This window comes from Canis lupus, chromosome 33 (genome assembly GCF_048164855.1).
Source record: "Canis lupus baileyi chromosome 33, mCanLup2.hap1, whole genome shotgun sequence".
In the NCBI taxonomy this organism is placed as follows: Eukaryota; Metazoa; Chordata; class Mammalia; order Carnivora; family Canidae; genus Canis; species Canis lupus.
This window is the reverse complement of record NC_132870.1, coordinates 29,381,551-29,408,619: the sequence shown is the minus strand read 5'-3', so window position 1 is coordinate 29,408,619 and position 27,069 is coordinate 29,381,551. Positions and strand designations below refer to the sequence as shown.

The 27,069-nt window shown below is 36.7% G+C and overlaps 1 protein-coding gene across 1 annotated transcript in view; it reads left to right on the top strand.

The window, feature by feature from the left end:
• COL25A1 (collagen type XXV alpha 1 chain) overlaps nucleotides 1-27,069 on the top strand; it is a 446,466-nt gene that overhangs the window by 243,776 nt on the left and 175,621 nt on the right. Inside the window, exon 5 of the mRNA XM_072810760.1 lies at nucleotides 19,708-19,725. Coding sequence (XP_072666861.1) covers nucleotides 19,708-19,725 — 18 coding nt within the window. The remainder of the gene's footprint in view (nucleotides 1-19,707; nucleotides 19,726-27,069) is intronic.

The following is a 27,069-nucleotide window of genomic DNA, read 5'->3' as shown; positions in this document are numbered from 1 at the left end:
ACCATGCAGGCCATGCTAAGTCATTAGCATTAGCCTCTGGGACAAGGAATAAAGAAGGCAGAGGAGGTTTGGTCTGATGGGGAGTTATAGATGCATATGGTCTATACATCCAAATGGAAACATTCAGTAGCCAGTTGGCCATGTTGTTATTCCACTCAGGTGAGAGGTTTGAGCTGGAGTGAGAGCTTTAGGAATAATGAAAGTATAGCTGGTTGTTGAATGATTGAAGTTATCAGGCTATTCAGCTCATAAAGATGAGATCTTCCCCCACTCTCCTTTAGAGTTTGTCATTTAAGAAATGGGTAGAAGACTGATAGGAGAGTTTAGGGAGGTGGAAGGAGAATCAGAACATACTACAGAGGAGATAAGAGAAAAGTCTTAAAATGAAGAGAGTGGTGAACAGAGTTAGATACTGGAAACTGGAAAATAGAATGAAGACTGAACAGTATGCACTGTGTTTACCAGTACAAAAGGCCTTGGTGAGCATCCCCATGCACATTAATTAACAACACTGTGTTTTATAGACTGTGGTCTATACCTATCAGCCATTTTACCAGAACAGGTATGACGGATATAATACAAATCAACCACAACTAGAAAACTCATGTATCCTCAGGACAGCACATTTTATTAAAATGTCTCTTTTGATTATTCCCACAATGGGAAATAAGTATAGCATTTGGATGGAAGATATACACAGTGCCAAGTTGTAACTCATAGCTTATGAGTACAAAGGAAGGTCTCTCATTAGTTTCTTCCTCCATCCCTCCTACCCTTCTTTTATTCCTTAAATGATTTTAAAAATATAGTCCCTAACTCAGACAGCTTTAAATTTGATTGAATAGTCTTCACCTGTGTCTACTATTTATTAGCCATATGTTATTTTATACTTAAATGCCAAATGAATGAGCCAGATAGTCACAACACTAGTTCTGAATGAGGAAGTTCTATTAAGCCTATGAATGGCTAGGAAAATTGGAACTTGAACTGAGACTTGAAAGATGGGAAATACACAGAATGGCGAAGAAGGAGAAAATGGTGAAAGAGTGGGGAATGAGTCATTGGAGAGGCCAAGGTCTCTAGAGTAGAAAGCTCTTGATAGAAGTAGTACAGATTATTCTGGGGAGATTGGTTAGGATTCTACATGGAGAGCCTTGAATGCCAGACTTAGCAATATGGATTTTAAATTTCAAAGAAAAAACTATAGGCAATTGGTAAGCAATAAATGAAAGCCTATTTAGAATGATTGATCTGAAGTAATTTGCAGGGTAGCTACTAGAGGAAACATGAAGAAAATCTAAGATGGGCTTCATTTGAGAAAAGGTACCAAAGATTTGTAGGATTTATAGAATGAACATGAGGAGTGAACCAAAGGAAAAGTGAAGGATGATTCTATAGTGGAGACAGAATAGGACACTGTGGAGCAGCACCTCAAAAAAGGAACATTTTTATGGAGGAAAAAGATGTCAGTGTTGAGTATTTTGAGTTTGAGTTATTGGTAAGATATCTAAATGGAGATGGTTATGATTTTAGAAGACACCAAATTCTTCTTAGTGTGACTAAAAAGGATCATTCACTTGGGGCTATCTTCTCTCTACCCTGTATTGCAGGCATGGTTGGAGAGTACAGATGCTCCTATAAAATGGCAAACAAGGGCAGCCCAGGTGGCTCAGTGGTTTAGAGCTGCCTTCAGTCCAGAGTGTGATCCTGGAGACCTGGGATCGAGTCCCATGTCGGGCTCCCTGCATGGAGCCTGCTTCTTCCTCTGCCTGTGTCTCTGCCTCTCTCTCTGTGTGTGTCTTTCATGAGTAAATAAATAAAATCTTTTTTAAAAATGGCAAAGAAAATAAAGGCTGAAAATAATCCACTATGTTTTTCCCATAAAAACAACTTTAGTGGGCAGCCCCGGTGGCGCAGTGGTTTGGCGCCGCCTGCAGCCCAGGGCGTGATCCTGGAGACCCGGGATCGAGTCTCGTGTCAGCCTCCCTGCATGGAGCCTGCTTCTCCCTCTGCCTGTGTCTCTGCCTCTCTCTCTCTCTCTCTCTCTCTCTCTCTCTCTCTCTGTCTGTCTTTATGAATAAATAAAATAAAATCTTAAAATAAAACAACGTTAGTGATTGTATCAGCTAAGGTTCTCTAGAGAAACAGAACCAATAGAATATCTATCATTGAGAGATTTATTTTAGGGGGTTGGCTACATAATTGTAGGAGCTGGTAAGTCTGAAATCTGTAGAGCAGGCTGGCAGAGTGGAACCTGAGATGGGGTTTCTATATTATAGTCTTGAAGCAAAATTACTTCTCTGGCACCCCCAGTTTTTGCTCTTAAGGCCCTCAGCTGATTGAACAAAGACCACCCATATTATCAAGGACAATTTGCTTAACTTAAAGGTAATTGGTTGTAAATGTCAATCACATCTATAAAATAGCTTCGCAGCAACATCTAGACTAGCAGTGGACCAAAAAACCAGGCACCACAGCCTAGTTACATTGACACAAAATGAACCATCATGGTGATGTTTTCAAATAAGCACCTCTTCAAGCCATACTTCTTCAGATTCCTGCTGAATATGCACAGGTGTACCTTCACACTTGTTCTTTATTTCTGTCTTCTCCCTTTTTCTGTAAATCCTTCCTCTTTCCTTCTTTGTTACTTTACTTGATTCAGCTTTTGTATTCCATTTGCATAGCCTTATAACTTTGTCTATGATGTGTAAATATATATACATCCTTCACTTGCAAACATTCCTGGCTAATTATTATGCAATATATTTAATTGGAAGTTAGTGATCAAAAGCCCTTTCATGTAGATCATTTGATGCTACAACCCTGTGAAGTAGGCAGACTGCTAGTATTACTCTTTTATTTGCCAGCTCTAAGTGGGGCTCAGAGAAAGAGAGTGATATCCTTGTGACACATGACTCATAAGTGGCATGTGGACAGCACTGAGTTTTGGAATGTTTATATTTGATCTTCCTGTAACAAATAAATACAGATTCACAAACTTTTTAGAGAAAAGACAAGAGAGTGTCTCCTGCTTGACATATATGAGGATGAAAGATTCCTGGAAAACTGGAATTTGGAACCTATGTAAAAGAAAGAGGGTTTGGTAATAGAATTTCTGCTACCTGGAGCCCATCCAGATTGACGAAAAGGACAGTAATGGAGCACCGGAAGCTGGCCAGGTATTGAGGTGAGACAGAAGTTCTGAGGGAGGCAGCCTGGGCTACAGACGAAACCAGAGATGCAGAGGGCTTACTCTTCCCAATCAGTACCCCCCATGCTCTTCCTTCCTTTCAGGTTTTGACCTGTCACATCTTACAGGAAGAATACAAACAGGATCGGTACAGAATCTCTACAAAGTGGCTGAATCACCACTTCCTTTTCTTAATAAACAAATGAAATCCATATTTATGTAGCTAACCCACAGAAAAAGGAGAATGTTTGGCAGGCACAGTAGAAACCCAATCTGGAAACTACAAATTTAAAAAACAATTATTTTAAATTTCATATCACCAATTTCCTTTTGGAGGCTTCCATTAGCTACATCTATGTTAGGCTATTCTTCTGGGAGTAGAAATATAAGCACTGCAGAGCTTTGTGCTGCCCAAAGCTTTGGATTATATAGGACACTTGAAAGCATACTTTAGTCCTGTACTGCAGGCATGGTCTTTTGTTCTGATATATAATTTCATTCAACAGTAGTAGACACACATACTTTGTCTCTTGATTTGCAGTTTTAGGAACAATTTCAACTTGCTCCCTTCCAGAGCACATTATTAACAACCAATTGGCATACAGTTTCAGGCTTTTTTCACAGGTGAGAGTGAAAATGGAAAGAGTGGATTACACAGTTCTCTGCAGGCATCCCGAATAATTTATCGCCCTTCTGTTGTAATGGCTGAATGTATATATCTTTCACCATATGTAGCCTTTCATTTAGACGTCCAATCAATGGTAAAGAATAAGAACGGGTTTTTAAAAACCATCCCTTGGAGTGGAACTAATCAGATTGTGGTTTCCTTTCAGGTAGTCTGACCATTGTCCAGTATGCCCTCTATATCCTCAGATCGGAAATGACCTGAACTTCCAGTTGTGTGGGTTATTTATCCTGATGCCCCCACCCCATTTCCGCCCAACCCTCTACTTTGCATATTAAAGTTAAGCCTCTAACCACTGAATTCTCATGTCTGACTACAGAATGGAACTGGAATGGCCATTACATACAAACTTACTTTGTACATTATATGGCATGAGTTGAAAAGGAACGATCTTTGAATTCTTATATTGTTTACCAGTTTGAAAGTTGTGTGGAAGATGAAGATTTATTCTTTTGCCCTACTAGATCCCCCGGGTTTTATTTGTTACAAATGTTATTTTCTCAAAGGGCATTATCCCCCTGTTTAGAGGGAACAAAAAGTCCTTATTTCATCTTCAGTTTGGTGATATCAATAGACTTTGGGAAGAGAGACTTTGCAGAACATAAACTGATGGCAATTTCAGATCATTGGAATATTTTGAACAAAATGAAAGACTGCTTGACCTGATATCAAATATCATAATTTGTAAGAATCTCACTACATTGTGCACTCTCTGTAATATGAAGTTTTCGATGTGCATATTTTTAATCAAAACCACAAGGCAAATGAATTTGGATTGAGAAACCTTCTATTTGTCATTGTGAGGAGGGGAAGCTTTTATTTTGTCATTAAAGAGTAGGCAATTTTTTTCATTTCTATAACTTCCAGTACTTTCTGGAAACTCTAGTAACTAAGCACCTTGATCATCTTCTAGATTTCTCTTCTTTCTCTCTCTCTCTTTTTTAAAGATTTTATTTGTTCATGAGAGACACAGAGAGAAAGGGGCAGAGACACAGGCGGAGGGAGAAGCAGGCTCCACTGCAGGGAGCCCAATGCGGAACTCAATCCCAGGTCTCTAGGATCACGCCCCGGGCCAAAGGCAGGTGCTAAACCGCCAAGCCACCCAGGCATCCCGATTTCTGTTCTCGTAAAAATAGAGTAAATAAGAATACTTTCATTCATTGTAAACTGTTATAAAATTGACCTGTCTTAATTCTCTGTAGAAGCAGGAACTTAGACTCTTATCCTAAAGTACAATGATTGCTAAGATGTAACCTACTTTAGTACTTTCAGTGATTTAGAATACCCTTATTATATTGTCAGTAAATTAGACTCCATGAACAATAGAAGCATTCTTTTTTAGGAAGAGTTTTTTTTTTTTTTTTTTTTTTTTTTTTTTTTTTTTTTTTAGATTTTATTTATTTATTCATGACAGACACAGGGAGCGGGGCATAGGTAGAGAGAAGCAGGCTCCATGCAGGGAGCCTGATGTGGGACTCGATCCCAGGACTCCAGGATCACGCCCTGAATCAAAGACATGCACACAATTGCTGAGCCACCCTGGCGTCGTTAGGAAGGGTTTTGATAACAGTCAAAGCGGATAGTTCATATTAGAATATTTCTTTCTGGAGACTGGAAGTCAACATCATTTTTAAGTGTGAAATGTTTCCTTGCTACACCTTGCTTTTGCTTGTTGACAGTAGCTACAGAAGGTGGCTTACTCTGAAAAGCAACATGATCAATCTCTTAAGAATGTCATCTCTTTTGTTACATACTTGTCCTCACCTTGTCTCACTCTGTGCTAGCTAGCCTTTAAAATGCCTTAGGATACCAAGAATGGTATCTACTTAGATCCCTAAATTACAGACCTTCAAACTTCTTATTTTTAAGCTATAACCAAAATTAGCTCAATGTTCTTTGGCATGATCCACTAAGGGTATCATATGAAACCCAGAAATAAGACTATGTGTACTTACATAAAACTAGCTCCTTGTCAAATATCCAAATATATATGTTATGGGACACCAAAGGCTCATAGTAGAGTATTACGTCCTAATATTTGTATTTATGGGTTTTTGATTTCTTTCTAACAAATTGAAAAATGATGTATCTGCAGCAATTGACCGAGATATTGACTCTTCAGTCAGAATGTTTGACTACTGCTACCGCTCAGACTTTTGTGCTAAGTAGAAAAAAAATTTTTTTAGAAGAGGGATCTTTTTCTGAGATTTTTTTTTTAAAGATTTTATTTATTTATTCATGACAGACACACAGAGAGAGGCAGAGACATAGGCAGAGGGAGAAACAGGCTCCATGCAGGGAGCCTGACGTGGGCCTCGATCCCGGGTCACCAGGATCACATCCCAGGCTGAAGGCGGCGCTAAACCGCTGGGCCACCGGGGCTGCCCTTTTTCTGAGATTTTTATCTTCAAACCATGGAAAGCTTCAAAATGCATACAATACAAAAATTATAGAATTTTAGCCAGTGGAAATCTCAGTGAGTAAGTCCAAGTCTCCTCTTCATTTTTTGAATTAGAGAACGAAAAGTGGATCCTAAGCAGGTATTTGGAGGAAGACATCTCACTGACACAGAATTATTCTTCAGTGATGAAGATGGATGTCTGAATAATGGTATGCAGTATATTCTATCTAAATTAATTCATTTTTAAGGAAATATCTTCTAAAATGCTCCATATTTTAATAAGTTCAGTTCATCAAAGTCATCATGTCACATCAGTACAAAGATTCATCTCTTGCTGAATGCCAGCCAATAAGTTTCCAGAAATGACATTTTTTACAGTTTATTGTGTTCTCATCATCAATGGCACAAGCTACATCAAGTGTATTTCTTGAGCAGCACTTAAGATGAATTAGCCATGTGCATTCTGTTTCTGCACACGGAGGTTTCAGTTTCTTAAGAGAAATAAGGGCTTTTAGGTAATAATGTCTTTCAGGTTTTAATCAGCCATAAACTTTTACATTCTTGTTTTTTAAATGCTTGTGTGGTTGAGACCACATACCAGCCACTGGACTGTTTGCTTTGCAAACCTTAGTGGATACCATTATTAGCCCATTTTACAGTTGTGGAAACCAAGACAGAAAGAGCTTGAGTGACATACCCAAGATCACACAACTAGTAAGTAGAAATACTGAAATATAAATTCAAGTCTGTCAGGTTCCAGAGCCTGTGCTTTTTAATTCTTATGCTCTACTGCGCCTTGAACAGTATAAGGTAAATACTGAACATTTGATTTAAAAAAATTCAACCATATATGAATTTTCATTCAGTGGACCTACTAAATTCTAGGCACTGTGGTGGTGCCAGAAAAAAACAAAGAAAAATATGGCATGGCTCTTCCATGGACACGCAGTCACAAATAGAAGTGAATACATCTTTAGGTTCCCATACTTTATTGGGGTTTTTCTTCCCACACAACTGGAAGGCCTTTTGACAAAGGCTCAAGTTGTGAAAACTAATTATGGTGCTCTCTTGTCACTGCAATAAAATTGATTGTATTAAAAAATAAACCACCTTAATTGACTTTAACATTATATGGTTTTACAGTTAGTGATGCTGGAGCTGAATTAGATACTGTAATGCACTCTTCAAGAGTATATTGAATACACTTCATTTCTCCTGTAATATAAATGTTCTCAGTTGAGACAGGGAATGTAACTTAGCATTTTTAAAGCCACTGGCTAAATTACCTCTATTGATGAGGCTCGGCAGGTTCTTTCTGAATGATTTTAAATAACTGCCAAGGGATAAAAGATAGTGCTCCATGGGCTCTAGCCACAGCATGCTCAGAGCCTACTGGGGAGAGAATAAAGCACAAGATCCTGTGCATGAATGGTTCTGTGTTCTGCCTGGAGCATAGCTGACTGACCATCCCTGAAATTGTATAAATGAAAGGAAGTAGGCCAAGGTAGACATTTGTATTAATAATTGGCATGCACGAAGTAAATTAGGCTATCCCATCAGGTCCTTCCTAAAGGAGTGGAAAGGCAGTACAAACCTCCAGAAATAAAGTCTGCTAAAGCAATCTTTTCAAAGCTTTTGACAAACTGCAAACCTCAGCCATTCATTTTTTCTCATTGAAAGGAGAGTTCAGGGAGAAGTTTCAGTTTGGTTCACACATGTGCGCACGCGTGCATGCAAACACACACACACAGTGTATAGGCGTATGAAGCGTGGACTAGGACATCAGAGTTACGTAGCATTGTCCTTATTCACAAAGGAAGTCAAGGAACCTGGTTCTGCCATTAAGAAGAAGGAGGATTTTTCACCAATATCAGAGGGCAGGTGTAGTGCAGTTCCAGGTTCCTTTCGCTCCCGTGTATATTCCCACATGAGCAATCTGTAGTACAGTGGAATCTGGTCCCCTTATTTGTACAGTTATGTCGAGACCATAGGCAGGAATAGCAAGAGGCATCCCAATCAGAAGAGAGAAGTCAAGAAATTCAACCAAACCGTAATTAAGATTTCCAATTTCTTGCAGAAAACAATATGTTCTACTAATTTACATAAGCATTTGTACAGTTGAACTTATTTAGTTCAGTGGATATGTCACAAAAGTAATGTGAAAGAACAAAAGATATATCTAACAGAGAAATGTGGGTGACCACCACCTACACACTTCCTGTATCTTGACTGTCCTCCTTAATACATGAGAGGTCATAATGTGTCATTTTAATCATGCTCTTGCATACTCCTATAAACACTCTTCTCCCTCTCCCTCTGACCTGGCCTGGGAAAACCTGAGCCTAGCAAAACACAACTCACCCTCTACTCTACACCTGTACCCACATCACTGAATGAGGGAGGAGAAAAACAACCCAGTTAACTGGTTTCATTTGAAATTCACACCACTAATCTCATGAGGATCCATCATGGTACCCAGGACCCTGATCTATGTTCATAAACCAGTCAGTGTCTTTCTTAGCTATTTCAATCGTTTTTCTTGCTCCAGAATCCTCCAGCATCTAGCATCTCCTTCCCATTTAATTTTGTTCATAACCTTGTTTTTTATTTCCCTGAGAAAATTGAAGCAGTTAGAATATAACTTTTATACACTCCCACCATCAGATCTGATAATTTACTAACATCTGTACCCTCCTCTCCTCCTGTTACAAGGAATCAACTGTCCTCACTTGTGCAGATGAACTAATCTCTCTGCCTTGCTCAAGGCATTGTTCTTGCAGTTGCCTCCCTCCCATATTAGTGATTTTTTCTTTTTACCAACTAATTCTATTAATATAAAAATGAAGCCATATCTTCTATCTTAAACAACAACTTCCGTGACCCTATACCTTTTCCCAGACACTGTTGCATTTACTTCCTCCACAGCAAAACTCATGGAAAGAGTTGTCCACAGTCATCAAAATACAGTTTTCATTCTCTCTTGAATCTAACAAGGCATTCATCTCTACCACTCTGCTGGAAACATTTTTTTGTCAGGGTCACTGATTATCTTCACCATGACAAATTTAATAGTTGGGGTTCAATTCTAATTTTACTGGACTATATTCAACACAGTTGATTGCTCCCTTCTTGAAGCCCTTTCCCTGCTTATTCCCTTGCTTGATAAAACCCTTTCACAGCACTTCTCCTACCTCCCTGGCCTCTTCTCAGCCTTGCTAGTTCTTTTTCTTCTTGACAGTCAGTACATGTTGGAACGCTTGAAGGCTCAGTCCTTGGGCCTTTTTTCTTCTTTATTTTTATTTATTCAGTAGGTGATCTTATGTAATTTCATGGTTATATGTTATCTGTATCTCAAAGGTTCCCAAATTGCTATCTCTATCCTGAACTTCTTCTATGAACTCAAGTCTTATATATCCAACTTCCTACTCAACATCTCTACGTGGTGTTTCATAAACATCTCAGACTTAACGTCCGAAACCAGTTCCTGAGCCTCTACTCTCCAAAGCTGCTTCTTTCACAGCCTTTCCCCATCAGGAAATGGTATCTCCACTCCTTTAGTGTCCCAATCAAACCTTGGAGTTATTCCTGACTCCTGACTCCTCTTTTTTTCTCACACCTCACCTCCCTACTCCTATTCAATCTATCTGCAAATCTGGCACCACTTTCTTCACAATATATGTAAAACCTAACCATTTCATATTTTCTTCACCACTAACTATCCTCTGGCCCATCCCATCGTTTATCTTGCACTTGGATTGTTACAAATGCCTTCTCTTTGTGTTTACACTCTTGCTCTTTTATAGCCTTTCCCCCCAATGAAATGATCCTTTTCAGATATAAGGATTATGTCACTTTGTACAAAACCTTCTCGCTGTGGCTTTCTGGCTCACTTCAGTTAAAAGCTGACTTCTTATCATGACTTACAAAATTGTACACAACCTGTCCCCTCCACCTCTATGACTTCATTCCTTACCCCTTTTCCATCACTCCCTCTAGTCTGGATGCATGGTCAGTTACCTGAACACCCTATCTCCACTTTTCTGTTCCATTTTCCTCTTTTCCTCTGAACCATCTTTCTGTGACCACCCTATAAAATGCCACCTTCCCACTGAATAGCTCTCTTAGCCTCCTTATCCTCGTATATTTTTCTTCTTAGCTGTAATTGCCACCTACCACATTCTTTATAAACATTCTCTTATAGTCTTATCTCACCCAGCAAGAATGATAGTAGGGACTTGGTTTTATTTACTATATTCCTAGCACCCAAAGAACGCCTGGTACTCTGGAGGTGCTAAGTTGAATAAACAAGCTGGAGGTGTACTCTGGAGGTGTTAGCTGAATAAATAAACAATCAGCCTTACTCTTCCCATACCCATTACATGCCCAGAAAACTTCTCCTCAGAATCCCTTGAAATTTAGGGCATGGAATACCTCTATTTTCTGCCTCTGTATATCCAAGAGTTTCTGTATCTGTCCTCACTTTCTCCTCTTCTCAGACAAAATGATGCTCCATCTCCTGACCCTTATTCTCTGATACCACTTGCTTTGTGTTCTCTTACATATTTATTTTGCTTTACAATCTATCTCTTCTCTTAGCTAAGTTTTCTGTCAGTTTGTAAACATTTTCGATTCTTTCTCACTTTATCACACACAAAAAAACCTGTTCCTCAGCCCTGTGTCCCTTTTAGCTACTACCCTTTTCTTTTCTTCCCTTCACACACAGTTACTTAAAAGAATTGTTTACACAGGTTGGCAAATTGTTGGTATACATGCTTTCTACTTTTTACCGTTTGCTGGTTAATTCCAGCACCTTTCCCAATCAGAACCTTCTTGTAATCAATTACTCTAGCACACTTGGCACTTTAGATGACACCTGCTTGCTATCTAAGGAGCTTATTCTTGTCTTAATTTCCTCACCTCACTGCTCAATCAATTACAGGACAGATTCTGACTTCCTATTGGTTAAATGCAATGGACATTTTGTGGTCATTAAGATTTTATTCATTCATTCATGAGAGACGCAGAGAGATAGAGGCAGAGAGAGAAGCATGCTCCATGCAGGGAGACCGATGTGGGACTGGATCCCGGGATTGGATCCCGGGACTCGATTCGGGGACTCCAGGACCATGCCCCAGGCCAAAGGCAGGCTCCAAACCGCTGAGCTACCCAGAGATCCCTTTAGTTTCTCTTTTTGAAATTCTCTCCAATCTTGACTTCCGTAACTAGTTTGTTGCTGTTTTTAATTCTTTTCCCCCTGTTTCCTTTCTAGGACACTGTTCCTCTCTTGTTTCTGAAATGTTTCTGTTTCTCTACCCAGGTGTATATTTCTCTTATCCTGGGGTGAATGATTCACTAGAGAATTGATGGATAGATTTAAGGAGTTTGTGTGTGTGCGCGCGCGCGCGTGTGTGTGTGTAAAATTTTAAGTGTTTCATGTATGGATATTTCTCACTAGAGCAATAATAACTTCTATTCAATTCAAAAGAGGGTTAAGAATCACTGCTTCATGCATCCCCTTGGTAATCTCTTCCAAACTCATGGCTTTAGCCATTAGGATGATGCAAGTGAGCACAGCATGGTTCAAGTCAGACCCTATGTTCATATTCCAGCTTCCCCTTTTAAAGCTATGTAATTCTGGGGACCCTAACCTCTCTGAGACTTTGTTTTTTCAACAACAAAATGAAGGAAATGATCCCCAATTTGCAGGATTATTGTAACAGGTGTCATTTGTACACTCTTGCTGTCTTATGATAGTCAGTAAGTGGTAGTTATTATGATGCAGCCCCAAACATCTTGGATCCTAAAGCACATAGGCTTCTTCATTTGCAGAGCTTCCTCCCCAGTTTCAAAATAGGTTTTCATTTTTAGGGTTCTTTCTCACTGGAGCAATAAGCATTATGTGACTCATGCATTATAAATTAATTGACTCTGCTAGTACTCATTTGTTAGTGCAAAACATCTACAAATGGCAGCTACTGAGGGCACTGTCATATCCATCTTTCACACAATATTTAGAAAATTGGAATTGGGCACTCACATAAATTTAATAAGCCTGACATGTTTATAAATTCATTTCCAGTATTTATTTGGAATAATCAAAATATCACACTTTTAAAGATCTTAATAAATATCTTTTTATTTTGGAGAAACCAAATTATTCATTATATAAAAGGTAATAAAAATTGGAAATGCAGTAAAAATTGCCTTTGCATTCTTCCAAAAACATGTGTTTTAAAACTATAGAAGCTGAGCAGGTGTCTCTCCTCGCATGTATTCTATATGTTTATTGTGTCCTACTAAACATATGTTTGTAAAACTTGTCATTTATTTACACCATGATGGCCCTTTCTAATTCCATGCCAAATGGTGAAAAGACTTAGAGATGTATTATGTTTTAGAAGTTTGATACACACATTGATAGCCTAAAGTATAAGTTCTTCAAATGACTCCGTGAAATAATGCAGCTAAATCCCAAAACTTTTGCAAAATAGCAAAAGTTCTAACAAACTTGACCTAATAGGAACCCCTATATTACGTGGATCTATGATTTCCTATCATTGGGTGCCTGACTCTGGAACTCTTCTGCCCTTTCCCTACTTCTAGTCTATTCCTAAAAGTGATGTGGGACACATACTGAAAATTAATTCAAAACCTTTACTTACTGAATTTTGAAGAATATTTTTAATAATTTTGCAACATTCTTCCAAGTGATTAAACACACCTTGAATTGGGAAAAATTGGAAAATGGAATTCAAAATGACTGGCCTAGATCTTTGAATGAATTAATTTAGTATGGAAAAAATTTAACAACCTAATTAAGATTCTGTTTAAAAGTATTCTGCAAAAAAATAAAAAATAAAAAAAATAAAATAAAAGTATTCTGCAGTGAATTAGGTATAATTAGGTATTGTATGATAAATATTTTTATAATCAAGATATTGGGCTAGTAACATTTTGAGAAGTATAGAAGACTAAAGATGTAAACAACTACTCCTAAGTCCATCACCCAGAATGATATATTTTCCTTCCTTTTCTTTTTTTTCTTTTCTTTTCTTTTCTTTATCTTTCTTTCTTTTCTTTCTTTTGCTTTCTTTTTTTCTCTTTCTTTTTCTTTCTTCTCTTCATAAAGATAGATTTACAAACATATGTCTGAATGAATACATATGTATACACATGTAAGATTATATCCTAAAACTGTGTAATCTGTATTTTATATACAATATAAGTAAAATATATGAAGTTCGCAACTGGAATAACATGCATTTTCAGTTTTGTATCATAAGGAAATAATATATATTTATAAATCATAAGTATAAAATTAAAGTATAAAAAATAATATACAAATATATTTATATACTTATAATATATAAATATTTATATAGGAGGATGTAAATAAAAATCCAAATCAACTTCAGTAGAATGGTAGGCATCCAATAAATTTTAATGTAAATGAATGCAGTCTTTATCTTACTTATATTTAGTGTGTGAAATTTTTTTAAAGATTTTTTTAATTTATTTATTTAAGAGAGAGAGAGAGAGAGACAGCAAGCCAGGGGTGCTGCAGAGGGAAAGGTAGAAGCAGGCCCCCCGATGAGCAGGGAGCCCCATGTGGGGCTTGATCCCAAGACCCTGGGATCATGACCTGAACCAAAGGCAGATACGTAATAGACTAAGCCACCCAGGTGTCCTGTGTGTGAAATTTTTAATGACAAAACATACACATAATAAAATTCTTTACTTTTCTATGTTCTTATTATGAACAATTTAATCTTAAGAAAAGATAAATATATTTTATTAGAAAATATACTGTTTTTAAATTATTGTGAGGAGTCATTAATTTGTATATAAGAATAAATCTTTAAGTAAGTTATATTATTTAATTATGAAAGGCAAATATCATGGAAGAAATCTATCATTTTTTTAAAAAGAGTTCTTTATTTATTTATTTATTTATTTATTTATTTGAGAGTGCACACATGCATCTACACAAGTAGGGAGAGGGACAGATGGAGAGAATCTTAAGCAGACTTCTTACTAAGTGCAGAGCCCAACATGGGGCTTGATCTCATGACCCATGAGATCATGACTTGAGTCAGACGCTTAACAACTGAACCAGCCAGGCACCCTGAAATTGTTCATTCTGAATCATTTTTTGTTTTCCTTATATTGAGTCCAACAAAACCATCTCCATGTTTGCTCTTACTCTTTCTCTCAAATTTTAGAAAAGATATACCCACCAGGTTTGAGACGATAGCTATTTTTTGTCTCTAGAGTAGAATATGGCTTTTCTTTCCCAGAATTAAACCCACCAGTGATTAAATAATTTTTAAAAGAAAACCTTAAATTGAAATACTCTAAGTAGTATTATGTGACTGGCTAACATAAGAATTATTAATATCTATCCTGGAGGACAACATGACAGGCAATATAAATTATGAATAATATTTATTTCAGTCAAGCATGTAAGTCCTTGGAAGCATGAGCAGCTTACAGACATTGAGAGATTATGCAATCTTTGCAAAGTCATTTTTTAATTAATACACATAATCCATAATGCTTTATTTCTTCAATTGCTTTTCTCTGTAGTATATCATTTGCATGTTAATTTGTTTTTAAAATTAACAGACACTTTTTATTGAAATTTGAATTAGTGGAATGAATTGTTGGTATTAGTTTTATAAACTACTATAGATTGTCATGCTGTATTTATATAACATTTTATAATTTACAAAGTAATTGGATATAATATTCTCATATTAATTGGATATGGAGGCTTACTCAAACTAGGAAGTAATTTCTCTTCGAGATCAAACTTTCATGCCTTTTGTTTGGTGGCCTACGTATAGGTTCGTACATGCTCTTCTGAAGCCTCCACAGGCTCCTGCCTCACTTCCATTTCTATTATCTGAATAAGATTCCGTTGGGTGGAAAGACTTTTTTGACAGAGATGTGTATATTCTGCAGTGAACAGAAGCCAAGAAAACTCTTTAGGGGCTATTGGATTGAGAAATGCATTTTGAAAATATAATCCAGTCATGTAAGAATAGTAGACTTACAGTTCTTTAAAGATACTGTAAACCATCTTTGGACTTGTCAATTATTCTCACCTTTTAACAATTTAAGAATTGTCACTGAAGTACTTTATGACTTGGGCATTGGGATACTGGGGATGAAATGTAAACAAATTCACTGTATGGTGAGGATGGGCAAAGCCCTGGTACTGCAGGTGTAGAGTATAGCTGTTCCACTTAGTGACACAGACTCTAGGTCAGACTGCAATTCTTACAAGGTTGAGGAATTCCATTGAGATGGCTTTATGCTAGGATCTATTGGTCCTCAAAACATCCTGCCACCAGGACAATCCTGTTGCCACTCAGAGTTCCTCTGATGTCATTCTAAAGCTTTCCCTGGATGCCCAATTTAGATGCTGTTTTCACCTGAAAAGAAAAATAAACTTGACATCCAACTGTGTGGATTTAAGATTTTTGCAAGAGATGGTGAAATTACAGTAATCATCTTCCAATGATCTTTGAGACAGTAAGGGTTCCAAAATACAAGACATAGAAATTGTGATTTTGAATTATTTTCTTTCAATTCAAAAGAATGAAATGAACCTGCATCTGAGAGTACTGAACATAGTAGTAGCAAGCTTGGGATTGTTAAGGATGAGTTTCTAAGTTATTGAAGTAATTTCTTTCTAATTACCTTGAAGCAGATGTAGCACCTTCTAGAGTTGCATGAACAATACTAATACTTCCTCAAGCTTTTGTTAATGAGAGTATGTTTATTTCAAAATTTATCACAGTAAAGATGTATGTGGGTCTGTTATTCTAATTAGTATTTCAAAGTAAGATTGTACTTTAAAAGTGCAAAATTGTGTGCTTAGCTGTGCATGTGTTAATGGAAAAACGGCATTTTTCCCATCTGAAAGGGAGTGACACAGATTTACCATCCATAAAAAAATAGCATGTAGTGAAACTAATTGCCTCAGTCAGAAATCTCAATGACTTTGTTGATTTAGAGAGGGATGGTAGCACTTTCTGGCAGCCATAATTGTGATAACAGCCTCACCAGGAATGGTTAATATTGCTCTTTAATTGCCTAAAGTAACAATACATACTCAAGTGATATGTCATCTCATTTATCATGCTCCATTGTGGTTTATTTGCCCCACAAAACTTTCAGCTCGCTTTGAACACTTTTCTGTCAAGCCTCAGCTACTGGCTGATTGTTTTCCACCATGCTGTTCTGATTACCACTTTTTAAAGTCACTCCTCCTGCTGTTTCGTTTTCTTCACGCTGGTGCCTTAGCTGCCTGGAGGGCATTGCATCGAGCTGTTGACATACAGTAAATCAGTGACTCACAGCATTGAGCATTCTCCACCTTTATATCTACTTTTCAAACCTCAGTATTTCTGTGATTTAACCCTTGGAATGGCTCTTGACTATAGCCAATTTGAGTTTTTATTTCTAGAAACCATTTGGTGATTTGCTTAGGAAAAACGTCCTTTTCAGGAACTCCACTTTTAAAAATTCAACTTAAGTTGTATTTTATAAGCTTTAGTCACATTTTGTAACTATTCATTAAAGGTGTATTTTAGAAAACCAAAAAAATTTGACTTTCACAGTTGACTACTAATAATGTTCACTACCTGTAAATTAGAATAGACTAGAAAGATACCCACGTATGAAGGACAATACTTGGATTTCTCAATGAACTACTCAGAAGCATTTAAAGAAATCCCAAGATATTTCTTTTGGTTATTTGTCTATGAAGATGTCTTCATGTCCGGTGTCCTCCATCACCAGGAAGTTTCTGAGATGCTCTTCACTTTTGGGCTTTTGTCCAGTCTCCTTATATGTTCCCATATAGGAGCTGGCACTGCTATAGAGGAAGCTGACACTGCCACACCCACTGAAATAGGTCCTCTGATCACTTTCCTCATTTATCCAGATAGCTCTATTGCGATGACTACAAGACTACAGCCATTAGACTGTTTCCTTTCAGGTATTCTAGGTGTCTGCTAGGGAATATCTGTTACATCACACTAAGAAGACTTGGCATAAGCAGTCCTGGAATCTTGTGTAAGGTTTGCATTGTGTAATACATGTTTTAGGGACAGTTATCAAATTTGTCATGTTATATGCATAATTTGGGGGAGAAGCCTCTCTATCAACCCCCTTTCATATCTCCTTTTCATGTTCCCCACCCTACACACACACACAATCATGCACACCACAGATATTTGAAATTCATGTCACACATTATAGTAGTACTATATAATTGTTAATGCCTACATAAAAGTCAACTTTTTAATTTTACTGTCGTTTATTGTTTGTTTTCACTACCACTAACATAAATCCAGAACATAATGTATATTTGTCTAGAATAACATACAAATGTACGCAGACATTGCACTAAAATCATTTGTTCAGTGTAATGGTAGGGATACCACATTTTAAAGATAGACAGGAAAGCTGTGATCTGCAGAACAATTGTAGGAATAAAAAGATCTCAGCCAATGATGCTTAACTCTATTCTTTGGTAATAAGTATTTCTGATTTTAGACAATCCTACCTTTGGGTTTCACCAAGAAAACTTATAAAAGATGTAATGTATTCTGAGTTTCTTTAAAAGATGCATGTTCATATTTCTGAGTTTACTTTAGTTTGAAACTTCAGAAAGGACAGAGTTTAAAGCATCCAGAGAGAGACAGAGTGTCAGTGGGAATGAGCATGTATTGTAATCTTGTCCATTACATGGATCTGGGAAGATCTGCATTTACATGTAGGTGGAGAGCTCTACCTTTGTAGGTTCCCCATGTTTAGCCCTGATTTTAGGATTGTATGTTACCCTCAAGAAGCTTAGCTGACCTGGTTTGTGTATAGATATCACTTAATAGGCTGGGTGGCTGCTGGTCCTAGGTCTACATCTCCAAGCAGAGATTCACACTGTTGCTTGCAATCCAGGGGCCATAGGGAAGTTTAGAGCATCCACTCAGCTGAAGGCTGCTCCGATACCATTGTTGATCTGAGTAAGTCTGCGTACAACTGCAAATTTAAACTTCAGTGAAAGGCAGAATGACCCGGTGGAAAATGCTCGAACATTGGGATCAGATTTGGGTTTAAAATCTGGCTTTTCCACCTCTAGGCTGTGTGAGTGTTAGTTGATTTCTATGAGCCTCAGTTTCTTCATTTGTAAAATGCAGAGCAGTCATAAGGAATAAACGGACTAACATGTCCAAAAGTGCCTGGGTACTTGGAAAGGAATTAATGTTATTCATTTCTCCCTCTTCACTACTAGAGTATACAAGTGGTGTGAAAAACATCCACAGTAACTGGTTTTGCTTCCTTTGCTGGTTTGATTAGATAAAATCTGGCTTAAGATATTTTCAGACAAAACTCTTAAAAATCATCTGTTCTATTCCTGGTTAGTTAGAAAACAATTACCTAGAGAAGTTGTAAGCCTGGAGAGAGGCTGAGAAAGAAGGAAAGAGAGAAAGAGGGAGGGAGAGAAGGAGGGAGAAGGAGAGTATTCTCTGGGAGTTGTACTAGTTCTGTGCTTTTCTGTATTGATACCCAGTGACATACAGCTGGTACAATAAGATTGTACATTATTAATTTATTTTTAAAGATTCCCTAACTTGGTGTACACTTTTTATTTCATCTCATCTTATATGAAACTCAATTAGAGGTTTTAAGAAGGTGATATGTAATCAATACTTTTATTTACAGGTGATTTTCCTTAAGAAGCATTTACAGTTCTGCTGCTTTGGAATTTTTCTCAGCTTAAACAACAAAGTGACATTCAAACTGAATTAGATTGTCCAGTGGTTTCCATGATCTATTGACTGAATAGGGAATTATGATGCACTTTAATTGAGCCCAAGACCTCTCATATTCTTTTTAAATGCCCTTTGGTTGGATTGTACAGAGCAAAAGACAGGTGTTAATTTTTAAAATTGACTTAAAGTATTATTGAAACAATGAGAAATCCAAAGACTCAGGGAATTCTAAAACTAAAAATATCTGCCTCTTTTTTTCTTGTCATTGTGCTCTTTGATATGTAGCTCATAGTAATAGTCTGTGCTAAAAGGCCTTCTATTTAAGTAATCCATTCATTACAATAATGTAGTTCACCTTTTACCTTCTTTTTCTCCAGTTTAACCCTAGAGCATACTAAAAGCCCTTGAGTCATTTTGGAGTTGACATATAATAGACCATAATAGCAAGATTTTAGATAAGTATCATAGAATAAAAATATGATATTTTTTAAAACCACAGAGTAAAATTTGTCAGTAGTTAGGTACTAATATCTTCAAACATTTTGTAAAGATTTTCAGAACTAGTTTTGCTAGTGAAAGTATTCACTTATTCACTTACAATGACAATTCTGTAATTGTTTTCCTTTTTTCTTTTCAATTTCAGGGTCAACCTGGTCCTCAGGTAAGTGAATTCTTTTCCTAACAAATTGATTTCAATTTAGAATTTACTCAGTGTGGAGATTTTTCTGCAATTCTTTTCAAAGACTATAGAAAAGCTATGAACCGGTAATCATGACACCACACAGTAGACTAAATATTTCCCAGGAGTAAAGCTCTGGGGCCTCTCCAGGGTTGTGTGAGCCACATCAGCTGTTGGGCCAGATGGCAAGTTTAACAATGTACTATCATACAAAGTAAAACTCTTAACTGATCTGAAACAGTGCCACAGGACTTTAATATAAGATAAAATGACTAAGTAGATGTGGGTATGAACTGGTTTGCATTAGGTACTGATTAATCATGTACTAATAATGTTGCTGTAAATCCACACAGACTCTAATTATTTAGACGGTGATCATACCAGCTACTTTTGATTCATTACAGACAGATATTGAATTTGATCTACATTTTCAATATAAACCAACTGCTGATGACGTGATTTATAATTAAATGTGAATGCAGTCAACTGAAAAATCTTCAGAACTATAAATCATATTGAAGAAAATGAGGAAATTTTAGAAAGGGGACGAATGCGTAGGAAGATGAAAGTACAAAAGAAGAAAGTTGTCAGAAATGAAGAGTCAGTAAAAAACAACAAGCTCGATACTAATACTGATTGTGGTCTGTAGGAAACAATGGAGAAGGGAAAGCCATTATTAATGTTTTAGCTTTAACACCACTGTAAATAACATAGCTATTTATTGAGTTCCTCTTTCCCCTTGATATACCAAATGCTATTTATGCCCTAGATTATTTTGTAAATAAACAATTTCCATGATATTTTTGCTAGTCAATGTTCAAATTGTTTATTGGGAGCTAATTCTTATACTAGATCATGAGAATATTACTTATAGTTTTTATGAGCTCAGGGGCTAAGGCTATCTAACAAAACAAAAAAGCACTATATACTTCAGTAGAACAGTCCTTTCCATAGCATGTTCATGAGAAAATGTTTGATGTATAATTAATTTATATTCATATCAGAGGATACTCTTATTATTTGTGATTTCCATTCTTATTTTCTAAGTTGGCTCAATTATCAGAGGGGAAAAAAAAACCTGCAAAAGAAAATTGTAGCTTGTTTCCTAAATTTGGAACTGCTATATTATGAGATGAAGTCAAAGTAAAAGGTGCTTTGCATGCTATATTTTACTTAATGCTTACAACAGCCCTGGAAAGCACTATTTTATACACACACATAACACACACACACACATGCACACACACACACACACTCAGAATCAGAAGAGATACATGACTCATCTGGAGTGACACAATAAAACAGAGGCAGAAGTCAAATATGTCTGTAAAAACCTCCTACCCCTGTAGCACTCAGCTCTCAAGAGAAGACTAAAAGGAGAGATGACAAGAAAAATGAAGTTGGAATGCTGGTTCTGTGATTATTATAATCTGTAACATATTTTAAGTATTAATAGGACCTCTGTCTTAGCCTGGATCACCTCTGCCTACCCTAAAGCAGTCTTTTATTTATTTTTTATTTTTTTTTAAAGCAGTCTTTTAGATAAGGATTTGGGTATAAGTAATTTCTTTGGGTGACAATCCCAGGAAACATTGTGAGGGAGTGAGGAAATGATACAGGAAAGGCAAGATGGCCAGAAAACAGATGTATTCCTGAGGAAGTGGTGAGAGACTTAGAGAGCTTGTCTCAGAATTGCCCACTGAAAAGCGGGGAAATGGATCTATTTATCCACTAATTTTCCTTCCTTCATTATTGAGAATTGTGGCTGGGTGTTAACTCCTCCACACTTCTGGCCTGCCCCAGGAGGTCCAGTGTGCTCCAGCTGCTAGAGGAATGCAGGAAGCCATAGGGATGTAGGGAAGTGTGGGACCTGTATTCACACTGCCTTGGAGGGAGGCAGGGATGAGGGTTGGCACCTAGATCTGTGATGACGTCCAAGTGCAAGAGTCCTTATAGACAAAACAAAGAGGGGAAAATTCAGATATGGATGTAAGGACTTAGAGAATTGGACAAAAAGAGAGCATTGAAAGCATATTAGTTAATGAGATGTTAAAGAAAATAACTGTAAGAAGAATATGTTCATGAATCTTGGTTTGTAGCCACAGTTCACGGGCAGAAGAAAGATGACGAACCAGCATAGGAAGCCAAGAGTGGGCAGAATGTCACAGATTACTGTCACCAAGATCTGAAAATATATCATGACACTTAAAAAAGTAATGTCTGTCTAACTGCCTGTACTTGAAAATTTTGGAACCTTTCAAGGAGGATAGAATTGGCATTTTAAAATGGTGACCTGCTCTGGCTTTCCTTCATCTTGGCTATCTGTTTGACTTTAGTGGACACTCAAATCCCATGATCATTTTGTTCAAAGTGTCTCCCTCTTGTCGCAGCAAAAGGATAAGCCATGAATTCAGGAAGAATAGGCATGAGGGGAAATGCAAGGCTAGGAAATAACTCACATTGTCTTTCTCAGGCACGAAAGGTAGGCAGAGAGTTTTGTTGGTATGCCCCCAAAGGAAAACTCTGACCTATGCCTGAACTCTACATCATCATCATAACTTTTTTCAAAGGAAACTTCCAATTTTAGATTTTAAATTAAATAATTCTTAATGGGGTTTTTCATTTAGTGCTAAATGATTATTAATTATGCACTGAGATTTTTATGAAGTATAGATGTATTTTGATATAAAGGCTCCTTTCCATCTGTATTTTTATTTTCCCTACCACCTACTATAATGTATTACTTTCCTAGCCGCTGATCTACTTTTGGGAAATTTCTTCTGTAAAAATTAGAAATTAAATAGGCCTTTACCTCCAAGAATAAATTTTATGTATCTAAAAATATGAACACTGAGAAATGTGAATGTGTTTATCAATATGTGCAGCAGAGTTATAGTATTTTATACAATTATATCATACATTACCATATTACCGTGAATCCACTTTTTCCTTGAGTAAATTTATATAAACTATACATTAAATCTATTTAACACATATGTATAAAGTACATACAGCAAATAAGCAAGGATTGTACATTTAATACCTAAATTAGGAAATTTTTATGAGTTTTTAAATGGTTGAAAGTTTTCTTTGATTAAATTTCTCTGAAAATGTTCATGTTCTGTTTTTTGGCTTACTAAAAATGATTCTATTCACATACAGTGTATATATAGTGTACAGAAACTTATAATTGGGGGTATGTCTTCCCTTTTTTTCCTTCATCTTTTTGGTGACTTAAAATGACATCCACTTTTTTCTTAAAATATCTACTTCTTTAAATTCCCTAATTTTATAATATTTCTTAGCTAAAATTCTTCATTACTAATTTTTTGTGAGATATATATATATTTTGTGAGATAAATATATATTTATATATATTTATTTATTGAAATATATATTTATATATATTTATTTATTGAAATATATATTTATATAAATATATATATATTTCAATGCGACTAATGTGCCACATTTCTTCCCTGCTTATCCTGCTCCTCCCTTATCCCATATTGGGGCTATGGCTTCTTAGCACATATTGTTAACTGTGGGAAAAGGGAAGAGCATGAATATTGCAAAATTTTCTATTACCCTCTCTTCTCATCTCTTTTTGCAACTAGTTAAGGAAAAAAAAGGAAGAACAAAGTTTGCTACCTAACCAACATTTCTCCAAACAAATTCCCTTTACTAGTCCTCAAACCAAGTTTCTCACCTGCTCCCTGAGTCGTAACTATGTCACCCAGAGATAACTCCTTAGCTGGACTACTTAGTCCACTGAAAATCCATACTTCCACTGAGTGGGTAGCATTGTGAGAGATGCATTTCTAAAATCCAAAATCCAAGTTTACAGATTTTCCATTAAGACAGTATTACTGATACTGTTTAGATTGTACAATAAGAAAAATTTTTGGTGCATTAGGAATAGGCTTTTGTGGATTGAGCTGGGAACATAAACCATATTTTATTAGGATTCCTGTGGGAAGATACAATCAGATTTCCAAACAGCTAAATTCCAAAAAAAAAAAAAAGAATTGTCAATGTTTAGAGATTATACATCCTTTAAAGTTTACTAAAGTACTTGGACAGAATTATAATTGGCAACTTGTTATTCATGTGCAAATGTTTATGTCAGTAGTGTTCTCGCATAGGTTGAACATTCCCACGTCATCTTATTCACAGTATTATTCAGTGCAAAACTCTTCTTTAGAGAGGGAAAGGCTCGATTCTGCTTCTTCGATATCACATTTTCTTTGGTAAGGACTTCTAGGTTAATAAAGTTTTATTTTGTAGACTGATAGTAAAGAGGGAAAATGTCTGTTACTCAGGGATTTCTTCTGGTCATCTTCTGAAAGCTGAAGATGGCTTAGGTGGATTTAACCTAGATTGTTAAGAAATTGTGAAGACTGCAAGGCTAAATGACTGCAGTGATAGTATGAAACTGAATACAAAAATGGGCCTTAGGAAAGAGAGGTGAGTCTTTGCATTTCCCTAATTGGGTGAGCAAATGGTTCTTGGCAAGGGAAATGAGATGGTGAAAGGGTATTAAGAAGGGAAAAAAAGGCAATTCTAGCAGCTGTGGTTAAGATAAGAAAAGAGGCAGGGAAATGAATGGAGAGGATGCTGCTGTGAATCCACTGTATTAAAGGAAATCAAATCCTCGGAGAGGAAAAAGAATGGGATAGAGTAAATAATGTTGCAGAAACTAGGGAAAAAATGGCTGGGAAGAAGAAAAAATTAGGGATGAGAGAGCAAGTAAGGGAAGAAAGGAGGAAAGGAAATTAGGTGAGTGTATTTCAAACTAGAGGTCAATGAGAATTATTTGGGAAGGGTGGAGTAAAATTAATCTATTGAAATGAAAGTCACCCTGTTTGTTCATTAATTCATATTCATATTAGCACAGTTGAAGTCAGTACCATAAAGTTTTTGTTTAGCTACTATGTACAAGGCACAGCAATAAGGCTGTGAAGTTGTGGTGAACAAGACCGACCCAGTCTCTGTTCTTTTGGCAGTTCTTTTAATATTAGTAGTCAAGGAGAGCATTAAAGTTCTGTCAATTCTGGAAGACCTGCCATTCTGAGGATGAGTGCAACCCCACCTGCCAGTCCTGCCCTGCACCTGCACATTGGGGAATCCCTAGGTATCATGGGGACCTTAAATGTAAGGCATTTAAGGAAACTTTTCCAAAATGTAGGTGAAAAAAAAATATGTAGGTGACCCATTGCTCTAAGTGTGGTCCTGGTGCCATGCCTTAGTTCTAAGAATTGAGTTTCTGCCCACATTCAGACACCCCTCTTCTGATAGTTGAGTCCTGGCTCCCCATGCCCACATTTCCTGTCCACATGACTCTTCATGCCAAGTCCTCCTTTTCCTTTCCTGTCTACTACCAGGCTTGAGAGTTGTGGTGCTTATGCTGGATGCAACCACAGAACAGTGAAATCCCTCTAGCTTACTGCCTGCCTGACAATTCCACATTTTTGTTTCTCTTGATTCTGATTTCCCCATTGCCATTCTGCAAGCTGTAAGGATATGACTGTTGTCTGCCTGGCCGGTCATGGCTGCAAGGGAGGTGAGTCAGGAAAGTGAACATTTAGCTTCTTCCTGTCTGTATGACAGAGATACTGAGAGTTAGGATGGAGCATAGCATCAGCCAGTATCATCCCATATATGTCTCCTGGGTAAAGTTTTTTCTCATGGTTCTGATTGTGTCATTCTTCTGACCCCTAAACTTTAAATTTCAATATGATTATCATTTAGAGGCCAACAAAATCTAATTATTTGCCTGACATTTAAATCTTTTGATTTGGCCTATTTTTCTAGCCCTATCTCCCTCTAATTTTTCGTTAATGCTCTGAACACAATGCTTCATCCAAATCAGATACAGCCCTGTACTTTTTTTTCTCTTCAAATCTGTTTCTCTTCATTTGTCTTTTCTTAGATTGTTCTTTTCTCAGAACCGTTTCCCTCTTTGCCCCTAGGTATACTGGTTTCACACATCCAGATATGGTTACCTTTCATACTTACCTAAGTATCTCTTCTTCAATCAAGATAGCTGCACTCTTGCTAAATCACCACAGCACTTTATGTGGACAGATTTTTATACTACTTTACCGTAGAGAGGGGCATAGATAATGAAATCAGAGAGATTGTAAGTCAGATCTTAGTTTTTCATTTACAAGCTCTGTGACCTTGGGCAAGTTACCCAGTCCTCTGAATCTCATTTTCCCCATCTGTAAGGCAGAGATGATAATTTCTTATCTCAACAGATAGTGTGAGGATTAAAATAAGATAATATATGTATGACTCTTAATGCAGTGCTTATAACATGGCAGGCACTCAATAAATATTAATTTCCTCCCTCTATTGTACTTTTTCCTCCTTCTCTTGTGTTATAGTCATTTATACACATCCCTTCTCTCTTGATTGCTAGCTTTTATGGTCTCCAAGGGCAGAGTTATGCTTTCTCTCATCTTTAGTATCCTCCATAACATTTTACTTAGTACCTGGTAAATAGTAGATGTTCAACAAATGCTGTTATGAATAGTATATGTAAAGGTAAGGAAAAAGGAGCTGAAGGAGAAAGAAAACTATCACTTTTCTAAAATTATCAATTTATCTTCATGATTCTAAATGTCCTGTCATATTACCATGTGTCATCAATAATGCCATTTAAAACAGGTCTCTGGGCAGCTCTGGTGGCTCAGCGGTTTAGCGCCGCCTTCAGCCCAGGGCATGATCCTGGAGACCTGGGATCAAGTCCTACATCAGGCTCCCTGCATGGAGCCTGCTTCTTGCTCTGCCTGTGTCTCTGCCTCTCTCTCTGTGTCTGTCATGAATAAATAAATAAAATCTTTTAAAAAAATAAAAAATAAAATAAAAAATAAAACAGGTCTCTGATGTTTCTAAGCTCTGGTATTTTACTGAACATTTGTCAATTTTAATATCTCACTTCCACTTGGTTTGGAGAGTTTGGATATCTTTGTTTCCTTTCAATATAGTAGTTTATATATATTGATATTTAATATTTGGTCAAATAAACAGATAGCCTTAATCCAGGGCCATTCTTATGATGTATTATTTTAGTTTTTAGCCATTTATTTATAGGGTTCAAGGCTTATCTTTGATTCTTAATAATCAAGACAGTTATGGAAACTAGTTTATGGTGATTGTGTTTAATGCCACATTTCTTAAACAATAATATTCTCCTACTAATAAATACTTCAGTAGAAATTGTAGAAACTAGTTTTAAAAAAATACTTCTCAGCAGTTCATCTTATGTGCATTATGGAGATACAATGGCCTTTTATTCGCTCCCAATAACTCCATCAGTAT